The 27,573-nt window shown below is 37.6% G+C and overlaps 1 protein-coding gene across 37 annotated transcripts in view; it reads right to left on the bottom strand.

The window, feature by feature from the left end:
* NRXN1 (neurexin 1) overlaps positions 1-27,573 on the bottom strand; it is a 1,174,729-nt gene that overhangs the window by 5,981 nt on the left and 1,141,175 nt on the right. For 20 of the 37 annotated variants that reach the window (XM_082745351.1, XM_082745378.1, XM_082745356.1 and 17 more), the window contains one exon: positions 20,446-20,533. In XM_082745351.1, the coding sequence (XP_082601477.1) occupies positions 20,446-20,533 (88 nt within the window). The remainder of the gene's footprint in view (positions 1-20,445; positions 20,534-27,573) is intronic. The other 17 variants (XM_082745353.1, XM_082745361.1, XM_082745376.1 and 14 more) reach the window with 1 other exon arrangement.

Raw genomic sequence — 27,573 nt, 5'->3', positions numbered from 1 at the left:
AAAAATGTCAAAATCCAGTGATGAAATACCTTATCCTTTTTTCCCCTGATTCACATTTAAAAATTAATAACTACCACAGGTATTATTATAGGTCTGTTTGCAATATATAGTTGCTTCCATATCTCACTGATTATTTAATGATTTTTTTCTGTTTTTGCTTTACATCTAAAGGTCAGTGACATTTTTCTTAACCTTTGTGCTAAGATCAGAAGTATTTATACACCAAAGACATCTCTCCCAGGTGTGCAATAAAAGGCTAGAGAAATATGGGGTGTCTGGGTGGCTCAGTCGGTTAAGCTTCTGACTCTTGGTTTCAGCTCAGGTCATGATCTCAGGGTCCTGGGATTCTGCCTCACATTGGGCTCCCTGCTCAGCACAAAGACTACTCGTCCTCTCCCCCTCTCTCTATTCCTACAGCTCTCCCCCACTCTCTCTCTCTCAGATAAATAAATAAAATCCTTTTTAAAAAAAAAAAAGGCTAGAGAAATTTAAAGATATTTATAAATTATACATGTGGTTTCACTTATTAATGGTTTATTTTGATGATTGCTGGAAAACTTTTGAGGAAATGTCATATTAATTTAAATGTAGAGAATAGTAGAAATTGCCAAAAAAGTTAAATGCCTTCTTATATAATTTGGTGAAAATTTATATCAAAAAGGAAACAGAGTCATCTCTTAACCCTTTGTAGCAATAAGAAAAAAGGGAATTTGATCAGAGAGATCCATATGCATTTTTTTTTGTTTCATGCACTTGAGAATTTTGCATTCCCTTCACACTCCATAATACACTAAATCAAGACATTTTAAATAAATAGGACAATCTAAATATGTTTTCTCAGCAGTGGTAAAAACCGAACAAATGAACTACAGTTTACTTTCACTCTCTCTACCTTTCCCTGTCCCAGCATGTGATAAGAACACTTTCAAAACAGGTAAGAGAGAGTCAAGGAGGGAGCTGAGAGAATGGAATACATACACATTAGGGGTAAGTCCGTCAATGGTCAAAAGCTTGCAGACTTTGGGGTGAAACTAAGCTAAATGGACCAGAGGTACAGAGAGCCCAGGTCAATGGAAACCTTGAGCAGAGCCAGGGATGAGTAATGAATAAGCCAGAGCACCTAAGGGTCCTTTCTCTTGACTGAAAACAGGCAAGTAAGCATCCAGCTATGGGGGTGATACATGTATTTTGATTCGAGGCTTAGGTTGGAAAACAAAACAAACAAACAAACAAACCAAAAAAAAAAAAAAAAAAAGAGAGAGAGAGAGAAAGAAAAAGAGTAGATGAAATATCCTAAGTGCCCATTTATACCCCATTTCAATGATTCATAAAGTAGGAAAGCATCATGAATGATACACAATTTATATGAACACTAAAACAACAGATGATCTTCCTACTGTGTCATTCATGCCCATCATCATGTAACCCTCAGAGTCCCCTGGAATAAAATAAACTACAAGGTCTGCTACCTGTGGGGGGAGCACATCCACACACCTGAAGGGCAGTATGAATGCTTCTGATACCGCCTAAATGATTCCGAAGATACTGACTGCACCGGCAAGGACAAAGAGCCGTCAAAAGGGTTATAGCCTCTTTCATAGAAGCTACTTTTCAGATAAATGGCTGTGAAAGTATTCCTCGGACCCAGAGATGATAAACAGTGCTATCTTAGAGGACAGATAAGCACTGATTTTTAATTCTCTCTTCATCTCTGTCAAATATTTGGTAAGATCTAACGTCTCTTTCAGAAGCCATCTACATAGTCTGCTTTGGCCCAGATTCATCAAGAATCCTGTACGTCAGCTCTATGTATTTCCTTGTTTTTCACTGTCTGATTAATACTGTGATTATTTAGGCAGGCACAGTCTTTCAAGTACTAGGACCCTAATTAACATAGTTCCACACTATACCCTAACCCAGTTTATTCATATGAGATAATAATTCATTGTGGAAAGTGTTCAGCGCAAAAGACACATCCCCATGCTTTGTCATATAAAAAGAATAAAAATGCATTTGTACTTTCCCCCAAAAATTTAAAAATGAAATATTTAAAATTTTAGCTTATCTGTAACTTTGCTGAGATAGTTATTTTAAACTACCACAACAGGAAGAGAAATTGTCCTGATGTATGTTCTTTCTTTATTTTTGACAGTCTTTGGCACTACATCTGTGAAAGAACATCATATCCCCAAATAAGAACTCATTTAGATCCAGTTAAAAACACATGGAACAAACATGCTTAAGTGACACATGAGGCTATGGCAGAGAACAGAAAAGAGACTTTTTGTAGCAGGTCTCTCTCCTCACCAGTTCCTCTGACCCTCTGCCACCAAACCCTTTGCTCCTCTCTGCTCTCCCTTCTACTTCTTCCCCTCTCTACCTCTTCTGGGTGGCCTTCTCCCAGCTCATGACTTGTCTTTGAAAATGGCCTTCAGAGAGCATAATGGGTCAGCAAGGTGTTCAAACCTACTGCCAAGCTCCTAATTTCAAATCATGATACAAAAGAGTCTTTACTGCAAAAAGAAAAAAACAAAAAACAAAAAACAAAAAAACCCCAAAAAAGCAAAAGGTCTAAATGTGATTGTTTCACTAGAACATATTCTTTGTGTTTCATATTGGAACGGCTTACCTTATCATTTAACCTTCTAAATTTGTTTACAGAATAAAATTATATACTTTATCACAAAAAAATGCTCTTCTGTTACGAATTTTAAAAACTTTGGTTAGGTCGATGGGGATGTGTAGTGTACATTATGTCATTACGCTTTTCACTGGAGCCTGTATTTATCAGTTTGCCACTGTCAGATTGTATCTAGTCGTAACCTTAGTTTAGGCAAATGGGGAATATAAAACCCACATTTACTTAGCAAGATGAATTACAACTGAAGCTGTAAAATAACAATGCATTCTGGAAGGTAAATTTTTGAACATTAGCCAATTTTTCCAGAGGCTTCACTCTGCAATGGAAAGTGTCTGGTATCCTTTGGTTATTCTTTCTGAGACTGGAAAAACAGCAATCAGATATTGTTACGAAAAAATAAAACTGCTCTTGATTTATGTTCTTAAAATACTATCTGAGAAATGATGTTTAAAGCACTAATTCCTGTCACATAAAAGGAAGGTTGGGTGGGCGGTGGGACCTTATATTTCCATTGGTGAGTTCACCAAAGCAATAACCATGCTATCAGATGCTCTTTTTATCACTCAAATTGTCATTTTTATGAAACTATTTTGTATACTTGGATGAGCTGTTCTTTCACTGTAACCTTATTATATTTATGTTGTTTCCAAACTTAGCTTTGTAGGGTAAGATTACAGTTTCCAGGCAATTCTTATTGTTGGTTTTATTTCTTCAATATAGACTGTTTGTGTAGAGGTATGTCATCAACCATGACCCTATCACATCAAGGATGAAGCAAGAATCTCACTATATACTGATGACAATGAAAATTCTGCTTTTGAGTTTAAAGGAAAAAATATAAGAGATTTCCAATTTAAAATGGTATCATAATGATAAAATAATAAAAATTGATTAAAATGATAAAAAATGATAAATGATTAAAAAAACAGAATATGAGCTATATATTTTGGATCAGGAGGGGTATATAAAGGATTATAGAACTCCATAATGCTCAACATATATCATCCTTCCACCTGGAATTGTTAGATATCCTATCTTACAATATCCTTTTGAAAAATTATTGGCAAGATGCATTTATTGAAATTTTTTCTAAAAGTCTTTGACCAGTCTTTCTGGTTTTATCATAAAGTAAAAGTGATCAATTTTAAATTTCTGTCTCCACCCCATGTAGGAAAAAGCTGCCTAAAATGATCTCATTAGGACAGAGCACTGTACTGTGTTTAGTAGATGTAGAAATTATTATAATTCTAGGCTAGTCTTGAAAATGGTTTCAGATTTATGGGGGAAGATTTGATTTTTCCAGTACCCAATTTCATTAATACTGTGAAAAGAAAATTGGAATTGTAGGCTCCTGGGGTGTTTGTAAATTGAGATTAGCACAGTTTTGTCCCTCATCTCCAGAAAAATAAAATTTATTATTTTTTCTGCCTCTGTGCTTCAACACAACCTGGGTCAGAAGAAATAATCATGATGCAATCCCTCAAAAGGATGAACGTTTAAATGCCACAGCTGAAGGAAAGCAGGTAGGCAAAGATTTGTATGCATGTGCTAATTTCAACTCACACTGTAGTTTTTTGAAAGGTGATGAATGCTGGATGTTTCAAATCCCTCCCATTTTCCCTTGCCATCAACTCCACCCAAGATTTGCATATTCAGAAGTTTGCTCATCAAGGTCAGACAAAAGGCTTGAGGGAGGACGTGTCTGACATGTCTTAGCCTTTCTAATAAAACGTTGATTCAGAAAGAACCTGGAAATCAATAAGCCTTTGCTACCTGTGTGGCTGCTTGGCCTAACATTTTCCTCTTTCAAAGACACAAAGGCACCTGTGTGAAGGGATGTACAGAGGACACCCCTGGGGAATTGAGAGATTATCTTCACCAGAGATCTCAGAACTACATGGGAGGGTATGCTAGCCTCAGAAAAACTCATCCTGTGCTTGGAGGACAAGAAGCACCAACTAGGACAAGCTACTACCTCAAATGACAGACATGGGACTAAAAAGGCAAAGGACAATCATACCCTGTATGACTTTGGTCACAGTGAAAACTAATAGAGCAACACACACATTCTCCCTCATCTCTGGGAGAAGCCAGAGGATCATGGCATTTACAGAAGCCTGCTCTTCGATCACCAAATACTTTGTAAACTGTGCTTCTATAGCTTAGTCATCCACAGGCTTCATAAACTTTAACATGGTCATTGTGCCCATTAGGTTTTATCAGAACCCTTGAAAGTGTCAAGGTATTTACTGAAGTATTAGACCTTCAAGGTCTGCCCACAGCTACCTACTCAAACTTGTCTTCACTTTCTCTCAAAGGAATCTGCAGTCATAATTTTATTGCTGTCCCTCGTTTCCACATGTCAATAAAATTCTACCTACAAGCCTGACTCATATGATCTTTCTCATCGTGCCTGGCTCAATACTACTTATTCCTCAAAATTAGCTTAAGGCTCCATCTTTTATGAAGTTTCTTAAGAATATTCACTCCTTCTGTCAACTAAAACATAGCGAACCAGAGTTATGTCCGAAGGACTGTGTTAGGTCCTTGGGGTAGAGTGGATAACCATACACACTTGAAAATGCCATCACGGACCTTGAGTATTCCAAACCAGAATGATATAGTTAAACTTAAAGCAACAGCTGGAGCATGTGTGATGAAAGAAAAGGGTAATACCATGCAGGAGTAGAACAAAGGTTTCTGATTTAGACTGGAGAGTCAGAAAGACTTGACTTGGTAACATGTATGCTGACACATGGAAAAGGTTTGGAGACTAGGCAAGTGAAAAATGGACAAAAGAGTCTTCTAGTCAGGAGGAATAAGGAGTAATGATCTTGTGGAAAGAAAGTTTGTTTTTCAGAAACTTAACAAAAACCAGAATGGCTGTAGCACAGTGAATGTTGGGGGAGGGTGAGAAGAAATTTGAAGGTGGATATAAAACTTAACATACAGATTATAGGCCATACAATGAAGCCAAACATGATGAGATCAGCATATCTGACTTCATAAAAAGGAACATTTTGTTGGGAAAAGGAGCCACTAACCAAGTGAAAATGCAAGTGAAAAGGAGAGGAAAAATATGTGTAGCATATATAACACACTAAGAGTTAATATCTCTAAAATACAAGGAGCGTGTATCAAGTGACATGAAGAAGACCAAACAATCCATATAAGAATGGACAATGGGGCGCCTGGGTGGCTCAGTGGGTTAAGCCGCTGCCTTCGGCTCAGGTCATGATCCCAGGGTCCTGGGATTGAGCCCCACATCGGGCTCTCTGCTCAGCAGGGAAGCCTGCTTCCTCCTCTCTCTCTCTGCCTGCCTCTCTGCCTACTTATAATCTCTATCTGTCAAATAAATAAATAAAAAAAAAAAAAAAAAAGAAGAATGGACAAAAATGCACGCAGGCAAGCAGAGAACAGAAGATCCAAATGCTTGATTTCATTAGAATAGAAGTCAAAATAAAATAAGGGTTTTTTTTTTTTTAACAAAACTAGAGGAATAAAAAAAGTGATAATGTGATAAACATATTTATTTGGGAAATGGGCAATACTGCTGGTGAGAATATGAATTCTTCAATCATTTTTAGGAAGTAATCTAATAATACCTTCTAAAATTTTAAAAAGATTAAATTGCAATGGATGATGGGTACATGTGAGCTCATTAAACAGCCCTCTAACTTATTATATGCTTAAAATTTACAATGATACAAGTTAAAAAATACACAAATATTTTAATCAAACAACCTCAGTTTGGGGAGTATAGTCTACATAATTAAAGATACCAGCATATAAATATATAAATACACAATGTTTGCTATAATGTTATGAGACGAAAAGAAAAAAGTGTAAAAACTTAAGAGTTTGATAACAAGGCTACGGTTGAATAAATTACAGCACACCCATAGTCTAGACTTTTATGAGCATTGAAAACAGGAATTAGAGTCAAATCTGTCAACCTGAAACATGTCCATAATATATTAGTAAAGCAGAAAAGCTAGTTTAATTCATATAGCATACTTCTACTTCTATATGTCAATAAAGAATAACAAACCCTATATTTATATGTTTTTAATAGGAACATGGTGAAAGATACATGAAAGATTCATGTCAATTGTTACCATTGGTTAATATATAAAGATGGGAAAAACAGAGCGGGGGGGGGATAAAACCAAGTAGAAAAGCTAACTAAAATTTTTCAACAAATATTTATTGAGTAACAACAATTTACCATGCACCATATTCGATGTTGATGATATCAAGGTACTTAAGACAACCATGGGTCTATATTAGTGTATTAAAAATATAACAGAAAATATAAGAAAACAAGATGATTTTAAAATTTAAAAAAAATCAGTAACAGAAGACAACACAAAATTTGGTACTAAGAGATAATAATGAGGAGGCTTTAGAAAGGCTCTCAGAGTAGAAGGTATTTGAATTGAGACTTAAAGGAGAAGAATGATCCAGGTTTCTATTTTGAACTCTGGAAAGCCACTGATGGTAAAGAAGGAAAACGGTGAGATAGAATGGCCGGAAGCTGCGAGAACAGAATCAAGAAGACGTATGGGGGGATTTATAGGAAACTTACATTCATTCCCATCTTCCCTCGACCATATAGGACAACGTCCATTTTGGTAGGGAGCCCACACCATTGTGAAAACTTACTTAAATGTTTCATTTCTGTGGGGTTGATTCTTTGCTTCCAGACCGTGTAGTTAGGCCTTTGATAGCTTCCTGTAATTCTATCTGTCTTTTCTACCACTTCCCTCACCTTCTAACATCTAACGAAGACTGCACACACATGCTACAGAATGTATGTTTTCTGACTGATTAGAGGAAGAGATTTTGGGTAAGTCCATTTCAGGAGTAGACTGGGATGAATTTAACCATTAAGGAAATGTGAGAGACCTCTGATTTCAGAGGTAGTAAAAAGGTGGGCAAAACACTGGCAGTGAGATCTTACATATTCCCTCAACACTTCCCTAACTTCCAGCCTCTTCAACATCTTCAGTAAAACGAGGAAATAGGATATTTATCTCATGAAACGAGAAATCACTTCTCCTGTGCTTAGGAAAATTGGGACCAATTTATATCAATGCAAGTATCATATCTGCATTTATTTTCCCTATGCCTCCAAGTAATAAGCCACTTATTTCTAATGACTAAGTCACTAAGTTATTTAAAGTCAACCAACTTAAAAGTCTCCAGTTTGGTTTTCTTATTTACATCATCTGACACCCATAGCACTACAAATAGTTGAGAGCTAATTTGGAGCTCTTTTCTCAAAATAAGCAGAATAGTTGCAGAAGTTTCTCCGGTACTTTTCAAGACTGCTTCTACTGGAAAGGAAGCTGAAAAGAGCCTTATCAGTCAGGACAAACTTCTTATCATTGTTAAGCAAAAGAAAAGCCATCTAGGCAATAATTGAGAAAATCAGCTTCAAAGCCAGGGAACCAGGAGAGACTTGTTTTTCATCAAAATGTATTAAATTCCAGAAAATGCCAGAAGAGCTATATTTTGAAATGTAGATTGTACTCTCCATTCCTGAGTTTTACTCAACTATACTCTTCAATAGCAAAATATCTTCTTTTTCTGGTTGCTCAATGACTAAAACACCTAGGAATACATACACTCAGAAATCACTTTTCTTAGGGTGCCTGGGTGGCTCAATCATTAAGTGTCTGCCTTTGGCTCAGGTCATGATCTCAGGATGCTGGGATCAAGCCCTGCATGGGGCTCCTTGCTCAGCAGGGTGTCTGCTTCTCCCTCTCCTACTCCCCCTGCTTGCGTTCCCTCTCTCCCTGTGACTCTCTCTGTCAAATAAATAAATAAAATCTTTTAAAAAATCAGTTTTCTTAACATGCATTTCACTTTTTAACATATAGAAAGGTCAACAACCAATCTATGAAATTCGAAAGGATTCATTCCAAAGAATCTTCAAGCCTGGAACTAGGTTAGGAAGAACCTGATTTATTGGAAGACAAAAATGGCACCAGGACTGTAAGTCAAGTAGTGAGGAATGTGTGTGCATGTGTGAGTACTGCAGCCCTACTTCCAGTTCTCGGACAGAAGTTGCTGGTCATGTTTTTTTGTTTTTGTTTTGTTCTATTTTTTTACAATTTACATGTTAAGTCAGGGTTTTGAAGAGCTCATGGTGTTATTTTACTTAAGTATATTGTGTTATCAAAGCACACTTCCTAATTTCCCTCCAAATATTGCACAGATTTACCTTTAGTAGATACATTTTCACATGACATAATTGTCAACTGATGCTCAGTGTAGCTACTCTGCCTTCTCACTCCGAGTCCTAAATTCCTTTTCTTATTTTATGGAGTTAACAACTGTTACCTTTGCTGAATTATTAGTATATGGTAGGCTCTGTGCTGCGCTGACACATACATGTTATCTAACTTAAGCCTCGGAACAACTCTGTGATGTAGGTGTTACCACTGTTTGACAGGAAAGGAAACGGAGTCTCGATGAGGTTGTTGTTATTTAGTCTTCACAAATAGCAAAGACAAAATTCAAACTCAAGTATGTCTACAGTTATTATCACTTTATACATTCAGTGTGTCTCCATTTAGGACCACGGTACAATTTGTTATTATTTTCCAGGTCATCCTTTCCTGTAAAACCGAACAGTTGTCCTTTTCTGCATAGCGGTCCGGTTCTACCCCTTCCGACTCCACTCTACTGCACCTGCTGCCATCTCTCTGTCAATTCTGGCAAAAGGAGTTTGTACCGCACAGAATCCTAGGAAAGCAGTGGCGAGGGGTAAGAAGAATATTGGTCACTGGGTTCTGGCCCAGGTACTGCACGTGACTTGCGAAGTTGCTTTTAACAATTTACGATCCCCTGTTAACAGTTTTTCATTACAGACATCATTGTGGTACATTATTTACCTCCCAAGGTCCCCAGGAATATCGGATTGGGTAGAATAATAAATGTGAAAGTGCTCAGAGAAGGATCAAGTATGATATAAAAACAAGGATAGTCTGATGATCCTCCCTGTGTCTTCGACACAACAGGTATGGAATCCACAATATTATGGCACGCCATGGCTAGGTCAGCCATGATGTTGACCACTTAAGACATTATCTTCTCGGGGGTCACTGCAGTTAGGGACTTGCCTAACGTGCACGGAGGGCCTGTGAATTCAAGTGACAGAAAGATCACCTAATTTGCCAGGCATGTGGATTTGGGTCCTTAACTGTCATGCTGCATGTGGAGCTCATTTCCATTTATCTGGGAAACATTCTATCATCACGAACCAGTGCTCCCTGGCGCCTATGGTTGGAGTGCATTAAATTTCTCCCTCTTTCAAAATTTCATTATGGTATCTTATATTTTTAGGTATCATGAATCAATCATCTCCGAGCACTCTTTAGTCATCACTGACAGCAAGGCTTCTTATCATGGAAATAATGACTCTTCTGATGAAGTATTAGGTTTCTTTCTAAAATTGTTAGGTCAATTCTTTGTTCTTCCTTCCTTTCTTGCTCTGGAATCCTGTGGTGTACTTGGAAGGAAATACAGGGTAAGATTTTTAGCCCAGCTGTGTGCTGGGGGCTAGATGCACTGCTCCTCCACCAGGGTCCCTGTACACCGTCTACATACTACATAAGTCCAGGTCATTCTGGGCCCCAGAACAGTATATAATTTTCCTGATTTAACACTGGGCCTACTTACTTTGGGTGATCATCTTTATATTCCTGCCAGAAAACTACTGCTGTCTCAATTTTCTTTTGTTGGAAAAAGATCACATTTTTTTTGGTGAAAGTGTAAGAGCTGAGGTGAAAGATGAGCCAGGTTCTCCACTGAGCTCCTCAGAAGAAAGCATGTCAAGCCTAGAGCTGGGAAATATGAAAGGGAGGCCCTCCAACCCGGGGAGGGTGGGGTTGTAGAGCAAGTAGTGCTGTGGCTGGTTAGGTCACGTCGCCCTGTCTTCCTGGATGTCTTAGGAGGAAGAGCAGGCAGATGACCAGCACAGGCAGGAAGGCTAATCACTCCTCTCAAGAGCTCAGCAGGGCAGAGACTGCAATTTTTTCCTCTAAAAATAAGAATAACAGTTGATATGTGCTCTCTTCCCATCCTTACAACCTAAATTTATCCCAACTGATGCACCACTCTTGTCTTCCTGGTTTCAGAGTGGCTACTGAGAAAAGTTTTGTGCTAATAGAATTCAGAAACACTTTTTAAAACTTTCTAGGTGTTAAAATGCCAATTACTAACATTTCTCCTTCTTGTCAGGGGATATACGTTTATTTCCATTTATAAAATGGTTTACTCCTCAATTAATAAAAGTTAGTTTATATAATCAAAGGTTCTGTGTGGCAGACTGAATGCTAAATGCTCTCCATGCTGTCTCTTTTATCAGCACAACAATGTCATGAGTATTTACCATTAGTCACACCATTTTGCAGGTGCAAAAAGTCAAGTACACAGAGGTTCAGTGCTTTGTTTTTGATTACACAGCAAGTGGCTAAACTCAGACATCCTGACTTGCAAAGTTTGGTCAAGGAAGTGGGAGATTTTAGTGTGCTCCTAGACGTGATACTTTTCTTTCTACTAGTTTTCTTTCTTTGATGGCCTCTGTCTGTATTGGCATCTTCAATACACCCTTTTTTAACCTGAAAAATTAATAAAGTCTTGTCTTTTCTATTTTGTTACCAATGCCAGGATTCTTGGGTTAGGAGTTGACAGTGATGACAGTGATTCAATCAACAAGTCCAATGACAGGAGGAGACCTGCAGACTCAAGTCTAGTGTAGCATTTGCTGCTCCTTGGGGCATATGAACCAACAGAGAAAGCATATGGCTCTTCACGGAGGCAGCATGTCCTGTCATGTGGTATTATTCAGAATATGCTGGGTCACTGATATCATTTGAGGAAAAGTACTTAATACCAAGAAAATTCCACAGGAAACCAATTCTATTACCAATTCTATTCTTGTGATAAAAATCACAAGAAAGCATGATTTCATTCCTCCCGGATTTCCTATTCCCATAAGAGAGGAACTTGCCCTCTATTTTGCTGAACGTATACCCCATTTCTTTCTTCAGGGTTGGTAAGTATTTTTAAAATGAAAACAAAGGCTCTTATGGTATTTTAGCATTTTCTAATAAGGACCTCTAATATGAAAGGTTATTAGTGTTTCAAAGTGGGATACATGTAGATTGATTAAGAATTTATTGTGTACTCATTATTGAATAGATTTTTCTGTTACTCAATATAGGAAGGTTCTGTATTAGCAGTCATGTACTTTTTGCAGACTTTCAAGTATGCTTAATCTAACATAACAAACTCATTCATCTCTTAAGTAATTATTATAAGCAGCCAATCATGTGTTAGTTAAGATGTTGGAATAGAGCCTGCTCTCTCTAACCTCAGTAGGGACTGTGGCTCATTTCTTTACTCAGATCATATCTGTATGCCTTATGAGGGCCTTACCAGAAGACAGAATAAATCATCTACTGGCAAGAAGCCAATCCCAGCAGCAACAGGTCCCCCATTCCTCAGTGGGTTTATTATCATTATTTGTTGTACCCTCAGTATGTGCCAGGCACTCTGCTAATCACTCCGTATGCGTCATATTCTTTCAATCTTGTAACAACTCCATTCTCCCCATTTTACAGACTAGGAAATTGAGTGTCAGAGAGACTAAGTAACTTTCCCAAGACCAGGAAGGGATGCAACTCAAACTAGTTCTTCTGACTCCAAAGGGACAGCCAGAACTAATATTCACTCCCTGTTGCATATCACGATGCTTAAAAATGCTTTTAAGAGCTTTCCTAATGTGTGACAATGATCCATTCTATTTTATTGTTTAAAAAAAAAAAAAGATCCAGTGGTGCCTGTCAGTCAGTTAAGCATCTGCCTTAGGCTCATGTTACGATCCCAGGTCACAGGGATGGAACCCCATAACAGGCTCCATACTCACTGGGGACTCTGCTTCTCCTTCTGCTACCCTCCTCCCTCATTCTCTCTCTCTCTCTCTCTCTCTCTCTAATAAATACATACAATTAAGAAAAAAATTCCAAAATCACAGAAAGGTTAAAATAGTTCACATTGAAAAAAAAATGGTGTTGTGAAAACAAATAAAAATCACCTTTTATTATTTTGTTTCCTACTGGTTTCCTGGTAGGAACCAATTTTGGTGAATGAAATACCTTGAAAGGGGGACTCACTTTCTTTTCTTTTTTTTTTTTTTTAAAGATTTTATTTATTTGTCAGAGAGAGTGAGCGAGAGCGAGCACAGGCAGACAGAGTGGAAGGCAGAGTCAGACGGAGAAGCAGGCTCCCTGCGGAGCAAGGAGCCCCATATGGGACTCGATCCCAGGACGCTGGGATCATGACCTGAGCCCAAGGCAGCTGCTTAACCAACTGAGCCACCCAGGCGTCCCAGGGGGACTCACTTTCATTGACCAAGACCTGAATATCCCGCACAACCTGACCAAACTTCAGACAGGCTTTTTCCTGCCTCTGGGCTCCTGGCCTCCCTTTCTTTTGTGCATTTACTTTAGAAAACTTATAATTTCAATTTTCTTCTCTGCCCCTTTGATATGTAAATATTTTAAAAACCTCTTGCTAGTGTTAGAACCCAGGATTCTTTTTCTCAAGGACCCCAAGAGCTGTCTCTTTGAAATATAACCTTCAAGGGTGATAACTCCCCATCTCCCAATTTCTGTGGGAAGTTAGGAGCCTACCTTGGAGCAGGAGTTGTAACACCACCTCCGGTCATGAAGATATTTGAAGGAAAAGGATTACTTTTCCTTTGGGTGAAGCCATTTAGCAAAACACAGGTGGTCTACGATCCTTGCATGGAAGCTCTTATAAACTCTCCAGTCTTCTTTTTTTCAGTTGAGTTGAGTTTGAGGTGAGCTCTGGTTGAGTTCTGGCCTCCATGTATTACAATAATCTTGAATAAATCTTCCTTGCATGTTTAATTTGCCCCATGTAATTTTTGTTTTGATATTGTTGCTCTCAGAAGAACATGGGAAAAGCGAGTATAAATGATGTCTAATGACTTTCTTCTGTTTTAACCATACAGCATTCAGTTTTATTCTAGTTTTCTGGACAATTAAATTTACATGGGAAAAAAATGATTCCTGCACCACAATGTTATACACTGAATGCCTACTAGCCCATCAGTGCCCCAAATACAGGTGCTTGCCCTGCCCCTTTATGATTAGCTGGGCCCTGACTCTATATGATTGGCTTTCAGTGTAGTCTGGTGCTTAGGAGATACTCTAGATGTTTCCAAAAATGAAGTCCTAATTATTGCTGTTTTTCTGGCTATAGCACAAAATTTCCATTTTAACAGCAATGTATTGGCTATTATGGCTAATTAAACTTGCTTTTGAATAATTACATAATACATACACAAAATTTAAATGTAGCACAAAATTATCTTCTAATCAGGCTTTAAAAATATGATCTAATAAGTGATATATTCCTTTAAATGATTGTGATTACTTATTTAATGAAAAGATGCGCCTTGTTCAGTATACATATCTTTATTCCTAATGTGGTTAATGGGATCACTTCAATAGAAATCCTTTGATCTTTTCTCAAAATAGCGCACTGGAAAGCCACTCAAAATTGCATGGTAATTGCAGCAAATTTAGCCTAATGAACAGTAATACATTTAAAGGACCTTTTGCCATCAAATTTAAATTTCTGCCAGCCATGGAATTATTTAAATGAACATTTAAAAAATTAATCCTATATTTGTGAGATGCCTGAATTCTAGAACAATCTTCTGCATTCCAAGAAATTAAAAGCTCACCTTTTCTAAATTCGAGTGTTCAAGCTCTCTTATCTTATAAAAAGTAACTTAATCTTTCTGTTTCCCTAGCTATGAAAATACTTCATAGTTTTGTAAAATAATGAAATATAATGTTTATGAAGTACTAAGAACAATGGCAAACAGTATAAATCTTCTCTAAAACCGGTTATTAATGTTATCTATCATTATTTGTATAACCTGAGCCCCACTCAATGTGATGTCACTGCTGGGCAATCAACAGGTATTCTCTGAGGGGGCTGTCCTGATTACCTTATCCCCATTAGTTCAGCAAGTGGTTAAGAGATTGGCCACAAAAATGACAAACCTTTTCCTCTGCTTCAATTTTTTTGTTAGTAAGCTTTCCTTTTTCTCATTTAAAAATAGTTTGATCTAAAAGTGGCCCCATATCCTATTAGGTTCCCCTCCACCCCCACCCACAAATAGAAAGAGCACAGGCAAATCATTCTAAGCATTATAAATTTACGAGGAGATTGTCCTTCCTAAGTGGGATCCCAGGAAACAGGAAGCTGGTCCTGTTTCCTGTGTAACAAATGACAATTTAGAGTTACTCATCGGGAAGCTCCCATACCAAAGAGCTTCGTTATCTTCATTTATAATCTCAGCCTTAGGTATAGTCTTAGATGTCATCTCCTCTAATTTCTTCCGGAGTTTGGAGAAAGGGGTCTGTTTAGAAGAGGGCCTCAAAACTAAGGGCACAGGCAGGCTTAAGGACCATTTTGGAACATGAAGTCGTTTGCAGGGCTGCCATTTTGTCAGCTTACTAAGTGAATCAAAAACATAAGATTTCAAAGAACTCTGTTTTACAAAGCCTTCTTTTCATGTGGGGAAAAAGGTCTTGGAAAATATGTATATTCACATAATACAAACTGTAATAACAGCAAACATTCCTATAGCATGTATTACGACCAAGACACTGTTCTACAACATGTTTTCCACATATTAATTCTCTTAATCTAAGAACCGTATCTCTGGGCTGAGAGAAAAGCACAAAAGTTGCAAGTCTTTTTTGAGAAGTGTGAAGAAAAAGTCATCCGCTTGTCCCCTGTCCAGGCTGCTGAAACTGGGCATTTTAGGGCAATGGTGGCCTGTGACCTAGTTACTTCATTCCAAAAGGCAGGGTTCAATTAGACCTCCTAAATTGTATAGCCACACTCTCATATTCTCAAACACTAAATTTATACCAATGTGAAGTTGTTACCCAACGCTAACCATGCAGGCCTGTGTGGCTAGAGTCAAGTTTAATTGAGTTCCATGTGTTCTCACCCAGGGGGTTGCTCCCGATCCAGTTTCAACATGTACACTTCCCATCAGGAGGCCTGAGTGGTTTCATCAGTTGCCCACCAATTTTCGGCCAGGAAAAGTAACAGCATTACGTAAAAGGGAAAAAATAGCTTGAATATTCTTTTTTTATATAACTGAACTGGGAAAATGAAAAGCAACCATTTATGTTCTACTTCATGCCAGGCATTGTAGTTGGTGCCTTTAGTACACATGTTTTAATTCTTGCAACAACACGAGAAATAGGGGAATATTTTAATGTCAAAGATGAAGAACCCAGCAATCATAAAGAATCACTGAAAAAGCGCGTGGCGTAGAATGAAAGATGTTCTTTTGCAGAATGGAACTGAAGGTGTAAATGTTCTATTTTTGTTCCCAGAGCTTAAGACAGCAAAGGGTGGTGAAGTAGGACTTAATATTACTTGATCAATGGTGAAACTGAAAATCCACCAAATATATAGCTTCCCTCCTCATTAAGAGTTTTGAGTGGAACCACATAGTGATTCAAATTTATCAAACACTTGATAAAAAGGTAGGCTTTACTGTTGTTCAAGAAGGTGCCAGATTTTCCCTGTTTCCTTAATAGCACCTTAGGAAGAAACCTAAATGAGCATAACCCATTTTCACAGAAGAAACTATTTTTTCAAGAGAGGGTGGGTCCAGGGTGATTAGAGAACCTTCATATGGAAATATTCAGGGATTCTGAAAGAGTTTAGTGTGAAATACAGGGAAGATTTGGTCAATCTACTTGTAAAAGTAATTATGCATCTTTTTATAAAAATATCTTCTTTTGTTGGGAAGCTTGGGTGGCTCAGCCAGTTAAGCCACTGGCTCTTGGTTTTGGCTCCGGTCATGTTCTCAGGGTCCTGGGGTCGAGCCCTGCATCTGGCTCTGGATTCAACAGGGTGTCTGCTTAAAGATTCTCTCCCTCTGACCTTATCCCCACTCTTTGTCTCTCTCAAGTAAATAATCTTTAAAAAAATCTTCTTTCACTTGTTTAAGGATTAGGAAAAAGGCATAGCAGATATATATATTTCTGAATATTTAATTCAGCATGTAACTTTCCTAAAAAAATCAGGTTCCTAAAATATGACCTGCTAATATCTGAAATGATTTCTATCAAGTTATATCTAACAGTAAAGTCTAATAACAGCAGCAACTGTAGTTTTTTTTTTTTTAATTTATTTGACAGACAGACATCACAAGTAGGCAGAGAGGCAGGCAGAGAGAGAGGTGGAAGCAGTCACCCTGCTGAGCAGAGAGCCCGACATGGGCTTGATCCCAGGACCCTGGGATCATGACCTGAGCTGAGGGCAGAGGCCCAACCCTCTGAGCCACCCAGGCGCCCCACAACTACAGTTTTTGTCCATGTTATTTTATGTTTGTATTCAAGAAGAAAGAAAACCAGAAAAATACATTTAAGAAAACCAGTACGTCGGTACACCAAGAAACAAAGACGTGCAGGAGGGGCATCCTATAATGAAACAATATTCAGATTAGAATGGGATTAAAAAAAACCAACAACACTGCTATTCAAAAAATATTTGGAAAATGGAAAAAAAATCATATATACTAATGATTTCATAAGAAGCTATCACAAATAACCAAGTCTGCCAAAAGAGCATCACTGGATGAATGATAAAGATGGGTATGAAGAAAATCATAGGGAATTGGACAGAAAAAGCTAATGTAGAAAAGAGTTCTCACTTACAAAATATAATGGAGAAAGAGGTGCACTCATGAAATACATCATCAAGACACTACCAAGGAAAGGTAAGATCACAAGAAGAGCCTACAGTGAAAGATGACATTGAAGCAACAGAATTTGAGGTTTTCATCTTAAGAGAATTGATGAACTGAGAGCTATGGAGAGTGGAAAGAAATAGTGAGGGAGAGGATGGGATGTTCCAGTAGACTTGGTGCAAGAGTATGGAAGGAGTTGCCATCACACAGTCAGCAGCTGCTGCTCCCTGTCCACTGGGCAACGGACTCTGATGAGTGGAATAAAATGAAAATTCACTCAGCAAACCCATGCAGGGAGCAAGATGAACAGGTTTCCTGCTTTGCGGAGCGATGCAAGCTGTGCATTAAGGAACAAGTAACAGGCAAACCAGATTCGTTCTGATGGTGATAAGTATGAAGAAAATGGGACAGAAAGAGAATCTAGAGTATGGCTATTAACAAACTGCTTCTCACTTTCCATCATGCTACAACATGAGAAAACAGAGGTCTGGTGAATAAGGAGAGAGGATGACAAAAAACCTCTCCCTTTCTCTCCTCACTTCTTCTCCGCATACCCTCACTATTGTGTTCTTAGGGCCAGTGTCCCCAGCGAAAGGGGGAGACAGTAAGCTGGTCTATAAAGAATGGTTAATAAGACCTGTAAGCAGTGGCTAGAAGAACTGAATCATTTAGCTGTGCCCAGGAGGAAAAAAAAAATTGCACAATTTTAAGTGTAATCAGAGTTCTCAACTGAATTTGCTAGGTACTCAGGGTGAGAATTCTACATACAAAAAGAATGATGACCTATACTCGGTCAGCAAAAGAAAAACTGAGGCCAGAGGAAAACCAATTACAGCAAGTACTGTAATTGGGAAGACTCTATACCACTTTCAGCACTATGTTAATATAGTAAGAAACACTGCAAAAATCAACATTCTCTCAAGAAAATGCTAATTGGGAAAACAAAAGAAAACACAAATATAAACAGACACACACCCGCACACACCCCACCATACAAACATACTAGACTAGAGGATAGACAATCCATGCTAGAGGATTTCAGAGAAAATCATATATAAAAACGAATGTCAATATGGAGTATTACTGGGCCATCAAAAAGGATAAATACCCACCATTTGCATCCACATGGGTAGAATTGGAAGGGTTTATGTTGGGTGAAGTAAGGCAAGCAGAGAAAGACGATTATCATGTGGTTTCACTCATATATGGATCATAAGGAATAGAGTGGAGGACCATAGGGAAAGGGAAAGAAAACTGAATGGGAAGAAATCGGAGAGGGGGACAAACCATGAGAGACTCTGGACATCAGAAACCAAACTGAGGGTTACAGAAGGGAGGTGGGTGGGGGATGAGGGAACTGGGTGATGGATGTCAAGGAGGATATGTGTACCGATGAGAACTGGGTGTTATATGCAACTAATGAACCACTGAACATTATATCAAAAACTAATGGTGATACATTGGCTAGTTGAGCATAATAAAAAATTTAAAAATATTTAAAAAAATGTCATGATTGGACATGTGAAAGTCAGAGAAATTAAAAAAAGAAGAAATTTAGGAAAGGAGAAGGCAAAGAAATGGGGCTGATGTAATAGAGAAAAAAGAAATAACTTTTTTTTTTTTTTTTAAACTAACACAGAAAGAATGAGAATACCAGTGGGAAAAAAGGCAGGAAGTTGGCAAAGGAGCCCAGGATGGTATCATGAAGTGACCCTATCTGTCCAGACAACCAAAAGGGAATTGTTGCAGAGACCAATAAACTGTTGGAACGGAATGGATGATCACCAGTGTTCTCACCACATTCTGGAGGCCAAGAATTTTGATGGGTGAGGTGGAGAGGCCATGACCTGTCTACATCTCCTGATCTTCTCTTGCCGAGGTAGGACTGAGTCCCTGCTCCTTGCTGCCACCTAGTGCTCAGGGTATGTGGCTACAATCGGAGGGACGTGATACCCCGAAGATGCAGGATAGGCATCCTGAGCCATTTTTTAAAATTCAGATATCAGAATAGCAGATTCATTTGAAAGAGATATACTTAAGAAGAAGACCAATTTGTTATTGTATGGTGACATGAACTTCTTCTGGGATTCCTGTGACAGCTACAGGTCATGAGCTAACTGACCAGGGATAGTATAGACTTCGTCTCCCTCGCCTTGTTTACCTAACCAAGAAAATTACTGAATTTGAAGAAATGCCGCTTTACAGAGGAAATGAATGGAAATGACCCCGGTATTAGGTATTATGAATATCTGGAAGCAAACCCGGCCTATGATTCACTCATTTTCAGGGTTAAAAGCCAACAACTTAATGGTAAAGGGGTGCTTTGGAAACATTATTTTTGTGTTAGTCAGTCACACCTATCACAAAGAAGGAGGAGAAATTATGCATCAACTAGAGTTAAAACGCACCAGCTTACACTTTAGGGAGACGCCGCAAGAATCAAATATTTCTCGATTAAATGTATCAAGGATTCTACCTGCTGTTTGTTTGACTACTACCATAATACTCTTTCTTCTGAAATTCAGAAATTTATCACTTAAGATAATTTGCTGGCAGAGTGAGTGGTGGGGACTTTTTATCAGTAGAAAGGTCAAATAATTTTCCACAGTGCACTGCCATTTTTAAGCTTTACAATTTTACTATAGGTGACCCAAGGGAAAGCTCATTATACCATTATACACAAAAATTACACTGTGAGTTAATGGAATGTGAACAGTAAGGCACCAGCCTTGTGTGCTGTCCCCCACTGCTTTTTCTGAAATACCTAATCTTAGTGGGTTTTGTTTTTAAAATTTGTTTTTCAATAAATTGTGGGGGAATTTTTGCACATGAAGAGCAAAACCCCTTGTCTCACAATGAGACATTGTTCAATGGAGTGGGCTTCTAGATAGAAATGCAAGGCTATTCTAAGGACGACAGCATGCAATACAGATTTAGAGTAAAGCAAAAAAAGTAAGAAAAAAAGTCGACTAACCTAACCCACCTGAGCTCGGCTCACAGGGGTCAATGTCCTCGTCGTCGCTGGGACATTCTGCTGACGCCACGAGGATGTCGTCGGTGGTCTGTAAAAGAATCACATCGAGTGGATTAATTTTTTTTGTCTTTTAATTTTTAAATTTTTATTAACATATAATGTATTATTAGCCCCAGGGGTACAGGTCTGTGAATCGCCAGGCTTACACACTTCACAGGTGAGTAGATTAATTTAAAGGGACCTAGCAGATATGCTCATCTTTCTCCCAGTGACAAATGAAACATCATTTGTGTTTTCCTGATAGGCTGAGAAACCAAATTCAGTATTTCCCTTCCCAAGGACACAGAGCCTACATTTTTCGACCTATTTTAGATCTCCCATGGAAGTATTTGCATATTTGTGAAAATCTGATTGCAACTTGTTTTACATAAGCACACAGAAATGGTGACAGCCAACTTGCAGTACCCATTCATCCAACTGCACAGAGAAGCTGCACACGGTAGCATACAGGGGTTTAAAACAACCTGGCATAAGCAGATGATTTGAAATTTATTACAACCCTGGAGTGCTACAAAGTATGCATCAGTAGGCTTTATGCAGTACTTGTGCTTAGCTTCCTAAAAGCAGAATAGCTATAACCTTTTATATTCATGACCAGGTAGAATTTGATGAATCTTTGAGATATAGCTTGTCATTATTAGGGAACACAGATTAAGCAGAGAATATATTTCACTGATGCATTAAAGGGAAGCAAATATAGTCCATTTGAGGAAGTGTGTGTGTGTGTGTATGTGTGTGTGTGTGTGTGTGTGTGTGTGCGTAGCTTTCACACTTGATTCTTAGTTTTGCAGTATTCAGTAGCGGGTATCATTTCACCGTTGTCCTTTTCATTATTAAGGTTTTTTCATTATTACGCTTTTCATTGAAAAGCGCATGAGGGGTTGATATTTTATGGCAAAAAGGATAGAGGTGACAGTTTTCTCTGTGACATTCTAGTTGCTTCATTGCACTTACAGCAAAAAAGATAACCATCACTGTAATAAAAAGCAGAGTGTGTAAATCCTAGCAGTTAGCCACATAATCAACACATTTACAAGCACCAAAGGTTGTCCTTTACTGCCACTTACAAGGAGCAGTAAACTCGGCATAGATATTGCATAGAAATTGTGAAGGTTGGCATCAGATTTGGCTAATGCTAAAGTAACAAAGAATTCAATGCATAAGACAAAATATCTCATTAGTTTTGCTAAGGATTAAAGATAATTTTTAGATGACACTCAGAACCACAATACTGATGATGTCCTTATTTAAAAATGGAATTACAGTAATATAGATTCTACATGAAAGAAAAAAAAAAAGGAAAATGGTATGACTCATTTTCCTTAAAGGAGGACTTAGTATAGTCAGAGATTAAAATATAAACAAATAAATGTTAGGAAATTTTTGCCTTTTGAAAAATGAAGACGAAGGATAATATACTTCTGTGACAAAACTCAGCTTAAAATTCTTTCAAGTGCAGGGTCTTTAATTACTGAAAAATAAAGAATTTGTTCAGATGCTACTACATCATCATGTAACTTTAAACAAACACAGGCATTTAAATACCATTTTGAGATGGTTTCATGTTATTTTGCTCTTCATTCTCCTGAGAGACCGCTGGGTGACTGGATTCATTGATTTTGCTGCTATTATTTTAAAAGAGTTAGTTCAAAGTATCAGTTTTCCTGGAATTGTAACTGTTCATGTCAGTGATAACTACCAGCAATTGGTGCTCTGGTCACACAGGTATCTTTCATTAAAGTGAGCTTTAAAAGGCAAAACCCATCCTCCTTTTGGCACCAGCACATTTTACAGGATAACATCCAAACAGACTTGATAATAGCAAGTTACTGGATTATGAGGTCATGCAGGTCAATTTTTCCAATTCACCCCAGAGCAGATTATCTGGTTTTTATATTTTGTTTGTTTGTTTTTTAGAGTCAACTTAAAAGTGGAAAGCTTTTTATTTATTTATTTTTTTTAAAGAGTAGATACTCTTTAAAGTTACTTTCAAGGTTACAAGAGAATTTCTCATTGCCCTTGAGGAATTTTAATTATATTGATGAAATTAGTATAGGCTTGTTGTTCTCTTCTTGACGGGGGGGGGGGGGGGGGGGAGGAGGATGAGAATAAATTTTTTTTTATCCTGTGTTTCTCATCCCAGGAATGATGCTGCTCCCTTTCTCCTCCTTTACCTGGGGCTTGTGGTGGTCATGGTGGGGGCATTTGGTAATGTCTGCAGACATCACAGCTGGGCTGGGGACTCTTGGGGGACTGTCTGCTACTATTAGAATCCAGTGAGATTCCGATTCTAATAGGAAGTTAACAGCAGCTTCCCTTGCAGAGACACAACCTATCCTGTGCATGCAACCGCCCTCGCAGCACAAAGAATTTTATGAATCACAATGTCAGCAGTGCGGAAATTGTAAAAGTCTGCTTTAAAAGTGTAAAACTTGTTCTGAGCCTTATTTTTCTCATCTGAAAAAATGGAGGGATAAAAGTTCCTATTGTTGTAAGGATTAGCCAGAAAAATTACCTAAAATAAGACCACATTGTAAATGCTCATAAAGTTTGTGATATTATCAACATAATTGTTGTTATTTCAATAAATGTAGCACTGATTTAATCTTCTTTTGCACTATATATAAGTAATATAATTTTAGATATTAAACCGGAAGTGGTATATGTGAATTATTCTCAACCTTCCAGATCTCACATTATTAGTATTTATATCAAAATACAGTAGCTATGTTGGTACTTTGTTGAACTAAGCTTCCATCTTTTACTGCTTAGATTTACATTTTGAATAGAAATCAAACATCAAATATAAATAATGAAGGCTGCTTCTTAAAATAAATTCATGGGCTAAAAATGTGGACTCAGTGGATAGTGTTTCATGAAGACTAAATTATTTAAGCCACACAAGCTAACTTTTGTTTTAAAGTTGACCTATTTTCTACATAGGAATAATTCCACAGCAAACAAAAAGTGTGAGAATGTTCTCAGTGTTATCTTTCACAAAACCCAGCACCTAAAATAACAGAAAACATCATAAAATAAATAGTACCTTCTATAGCCCTCCTACAGTAGAAAAAAAAATCACTGTATAAATATGACCTTACTATAAAACTGTATTTTAGTTTTTAATGTACTTTTTCTGTATAATGAATACACATTCTTGTTTTTCATATTTATTCTCCTCAGAAATAGAAAACCAGCAATAGTCTTCTGAATAAAAGATCTTGAATCAATAGATGCCTTGGCAGAAATCATCACTTCATGAAAAATCAGGAAGTGGCTCAAGAGTAGGGAAAAAAATCAAATCTCATTTCGGAGGCTGAATTAACTGAACAATATTCTAGCCAAAGCTGTGTAATTTAAATTTAATTCCCTGTGTTTGGAGCTGCCTCTCTATGACACGCTGTTGAGAGAGTGGTAGAAAGAAACTCAAATATGTCACATTAATCAATTCTATTCTTCGGTATACTTTCCCTGATGTTTATAACCTTTTTTCAGAAAAGAGACAACCTGCTGAAAGAGACAGAATAGTAATCAAGCAAAAGCATTAGCTTTACATAACCGTCCATTTAGATAAATGTCCCTAACTGGGCATTTAACCACTCACAGGTCAACATGCCAGGCTGGTCTTCCCTAATTCAGAAGGGCCCATACACTCACATGGCAAGCATCTATTCTCATTCAAAATGTCTACTCAAAATATCTAGGTTTCCTTACCTTTAGGGGAAAAAAATGATGTGGACAGACTTTAAGAAATAAAGGTACTGAAACCTAATTCATTATGCTCTGTGGGAAAACACCAACATGTTACAGAATACAGAAATATAATCAGGATGGGGGAGAAAGGATGTGTATAGCAAAAAATTACAACAACTTATTTCACTTATGGGACAGCCATGGTTATTAAGAGAGACACCATTTGGTGGGTTAGAAAGTAGAGAAAGTGGTATATTTTTGTTCTTTCTTACTTACAGGCATCCTCCCTCCCCCCCCCACCAACCTTTTATGGTGGAAATTGCTGCACAGTCACTTGCTATCACTTAAAAAAAAAATACAGCACAAATGCGTATCTGTGTGGCAAAGAGGTATGATGAGAGGGTAGATAAACTTCATCTGTAAGGTTATATCTCTACTAAGAACAGCAACCCTATACTTTATTCCTCATGATAATCAGCTTTACTGAAGACTGATACATTCTGATGAGAATGCCCACAAGAAAACTCTATCAGGACAGACTTGCTTTGTTGAGGAAAAGAAGGAACTCCCACTACGCAGAAGGATGTCCACCATGAATTTGATGTCCACAAAGAAATTCATGATTTACTTTAAAATTGTGATTATAACTTTGTTTCTAAAGGGCAAGAGTTTATCTGGCTATACATCCAAATACAAGGTTGAGAATCATTGTCTCAAGCAATGGTGCTCCCTGGTATAGCAGGATTGAGCCTAATCTTTCACTACTGTGATGGATGTTTAAACTGAGTTGATCGAGCTGATGGACAGGGTGAGTATGGAACTAACTGATATGAGACATGTTTTGGTAACTGAGGGACACCTGTTCTTGCTGATACTTTTGTCTGTGTGAAGCTATTCTGGAAGTGAAAGAGCATTCATGTCTGGCTTGCAGGACTGAATCTGATAGTCTCTCCAGAAAAGATTTATTGCTAGGCAGGGTTCCATGGGGGGCAGGGGGGGGAGTCGAGATTCAGAATTAGTGTTACAAATTGCCCAAGCCAAGGTCCAATGCATTGCACTGATAAACCTGTAAGACGAGAAGTTTCTAGGAGTTGGGGGAAGTGACAAATTTTAAGAGGAAAACTGCAGAAAAACAACTCCATTGTAGTGCATATGGACAATTTCCAAACCATGGGTCAGTTTGGCCAAATCGAAGCAATAAAGAAAGTACATCCAATTGGCAGTTTTAATTAATCAACAACCCTATTAAAGGTGCACAATGAGTTTAGAGACTGCATAGATTCTATGGTAGCTTCCACAGAAATCTCAATCAAGCTTTTGGTTCTTATTTGTCAATTATTTCTCTGAGTAGTAGATACCATGTAAAGATGTCAATCCCATGGCTAACTAATCTCATAAAAATAAAAGCAATGAACTATGATCCAATATGTGAAGCGTAGCTCCAGCACATGAATAACAAAAAAACTGAGGATCAATTAGTTACCAACAAATATAAAACACCTCATCTATGCACAGCATTTTCAGGTGGGTACAAGATATGGTCACTACCTAACAAGGTGTAAATTATGTTTTCTGCCCCCAAATAATTTATTGTGCCTGCTCTATTCTAAAGCATGGGGGGAAAAAAATCACTCACTGATACAAATAATAATCAATTCAATTCAAATAGCTTGTTTTTCTTGAAATGCAGCAGTGCTCCCCTATTACTTCATTAAGTATTCACCAACAACATGGTTATGCAGAATGCAGGTGGAGGTGCTATTATTCTGAGCATTAGAGTTAAGTGCATGCTCAAAAAAATACCCGTTTGTACACTCATTTACCCAATTGGAATGTTTGAACATTGGCATTCATGAATATTTAGGGAAAAGCTTAAATATCTCTGAAAACAGCCAGCTTTCACATTTCTTTAACATTTTTTTTTTCCCAGTTGGTGCCTAAGGTTATTACAAAAAGTGACCATAAATCAGCTGTCTGCTTGGGGAAAAGACAGACTTGAAAGCCATGCAATTTTCTTCAAAAATTTTGTCACTATTTAAAATGTGGATTGGATAGAAAAACCATGGAAAAGAGACCATGACATCTCACTCATTTAAACATGCATTTTTATGTGCATTCAATACTGGTCATCCTGACAGGTAAAACTCAAAGGGGAAGATAGGGGTGAGGAAATAATGCCACAAAAAATGAATTTAAAGGAACTATGGAAGAAAGAAAAGAATTGGATTTCTGCTTAGTCAAAAAAGATCATATTTTAGAAAAGTGATGCAAAGTTGCAAACGTGCAAAAGAGAAACCTAGTGTCAGAAAACTTGAAATTAAATTTATATTTTAAAAAAGATAGTATTTCTCTTGTACTTTCTCTTTAAGCTGCTAATGATCTTGATGGCAATATTGCATTTTCATTTTTAGCCAAAGAAATGTAAAAGAGCTGGCCAAAAGACAAAGTTAAAGTCCAGTTTGAATTTTCAGACAGGGATTATAATAATCTGTTCTTCTGGATTCTCATTCATTAGAACATGGGGTATAAGAGCCTCGAAGACTGCTGGAAGTGGAGCGAAGATGCTGAAGGGGAAACCAGAATACGCCTGTTATCAACTCTCTTCTCTCTCTATTCAGTTTGCTTTTGGACAAGGCACTTTCTGAAATGTGTTTGGCCATTTCCAAATTGAATGAACACTGAGAGATGTTTACAATGTAAATCTAGGCTTTTAGCGAAGTCAATATGACTCTCTACTCCAACTATTATGACTGAATGAACTAATTAGTCACACAGGTTGAACTGAAAATCATTATGGGGGTAATGATGCCAAAACAGATTTTTTTTTTATCAGTGTAAAATGCCAATGATTCAACTAACATGTCTCCAAAATTCAAGCTTATGTTGTTGGCATTTAACACATTAAGGGATAGAATCATGTTTTAGCCAAGCAGTCACATATCTTCCTGCATTGCACCAGACCTTAGTGATCATTAGTCTGACCACTTCATTTTACATATCAGGAAACAGAAGCTGCAAAATGAAGTGTTTTTGTTTGAACACAATTATAGTGTCAATTAGTGGCACAACTATGAGACTATACTGACCTCAATAAATTGTGTTTGTCTCTTTATCTTATCCCAGATGACTTCTAACTATCCATTCATCACCCATCCATCCATCCATCCATCCAACCATCATCCATCCATCCAAAACCATTTTGTTCTTTAAAGGATGTGATATGATCTACAAAGATACACGATGAAATACATTTAACATAAGTTAAAAGGTGGCAAAGAAGACTATTAGGTTTCAGATAAGTAACCACTAAAATTATTACAAAGAAAAAACACACACTTATAAGGAGACACAGGCACACAGCTAATTGCACCGTTG

Source organism: Mustela nivalis (genome assembly GCF_964662115.1).
Source record: "Mustela nivalis genome assembly, chromosome: 8".
Lineage (NCBI taxonomy): Eukaryota > Metazoa > Chordata > Mammalia > Carnivora > Mustelidae > Mustela > Mustela nivalis.
The sequence above is the reverse complement of the archived record's forward strand: the minus strand, read 5'-3'. Positions and strand labels throughout refer to the sequence as shown.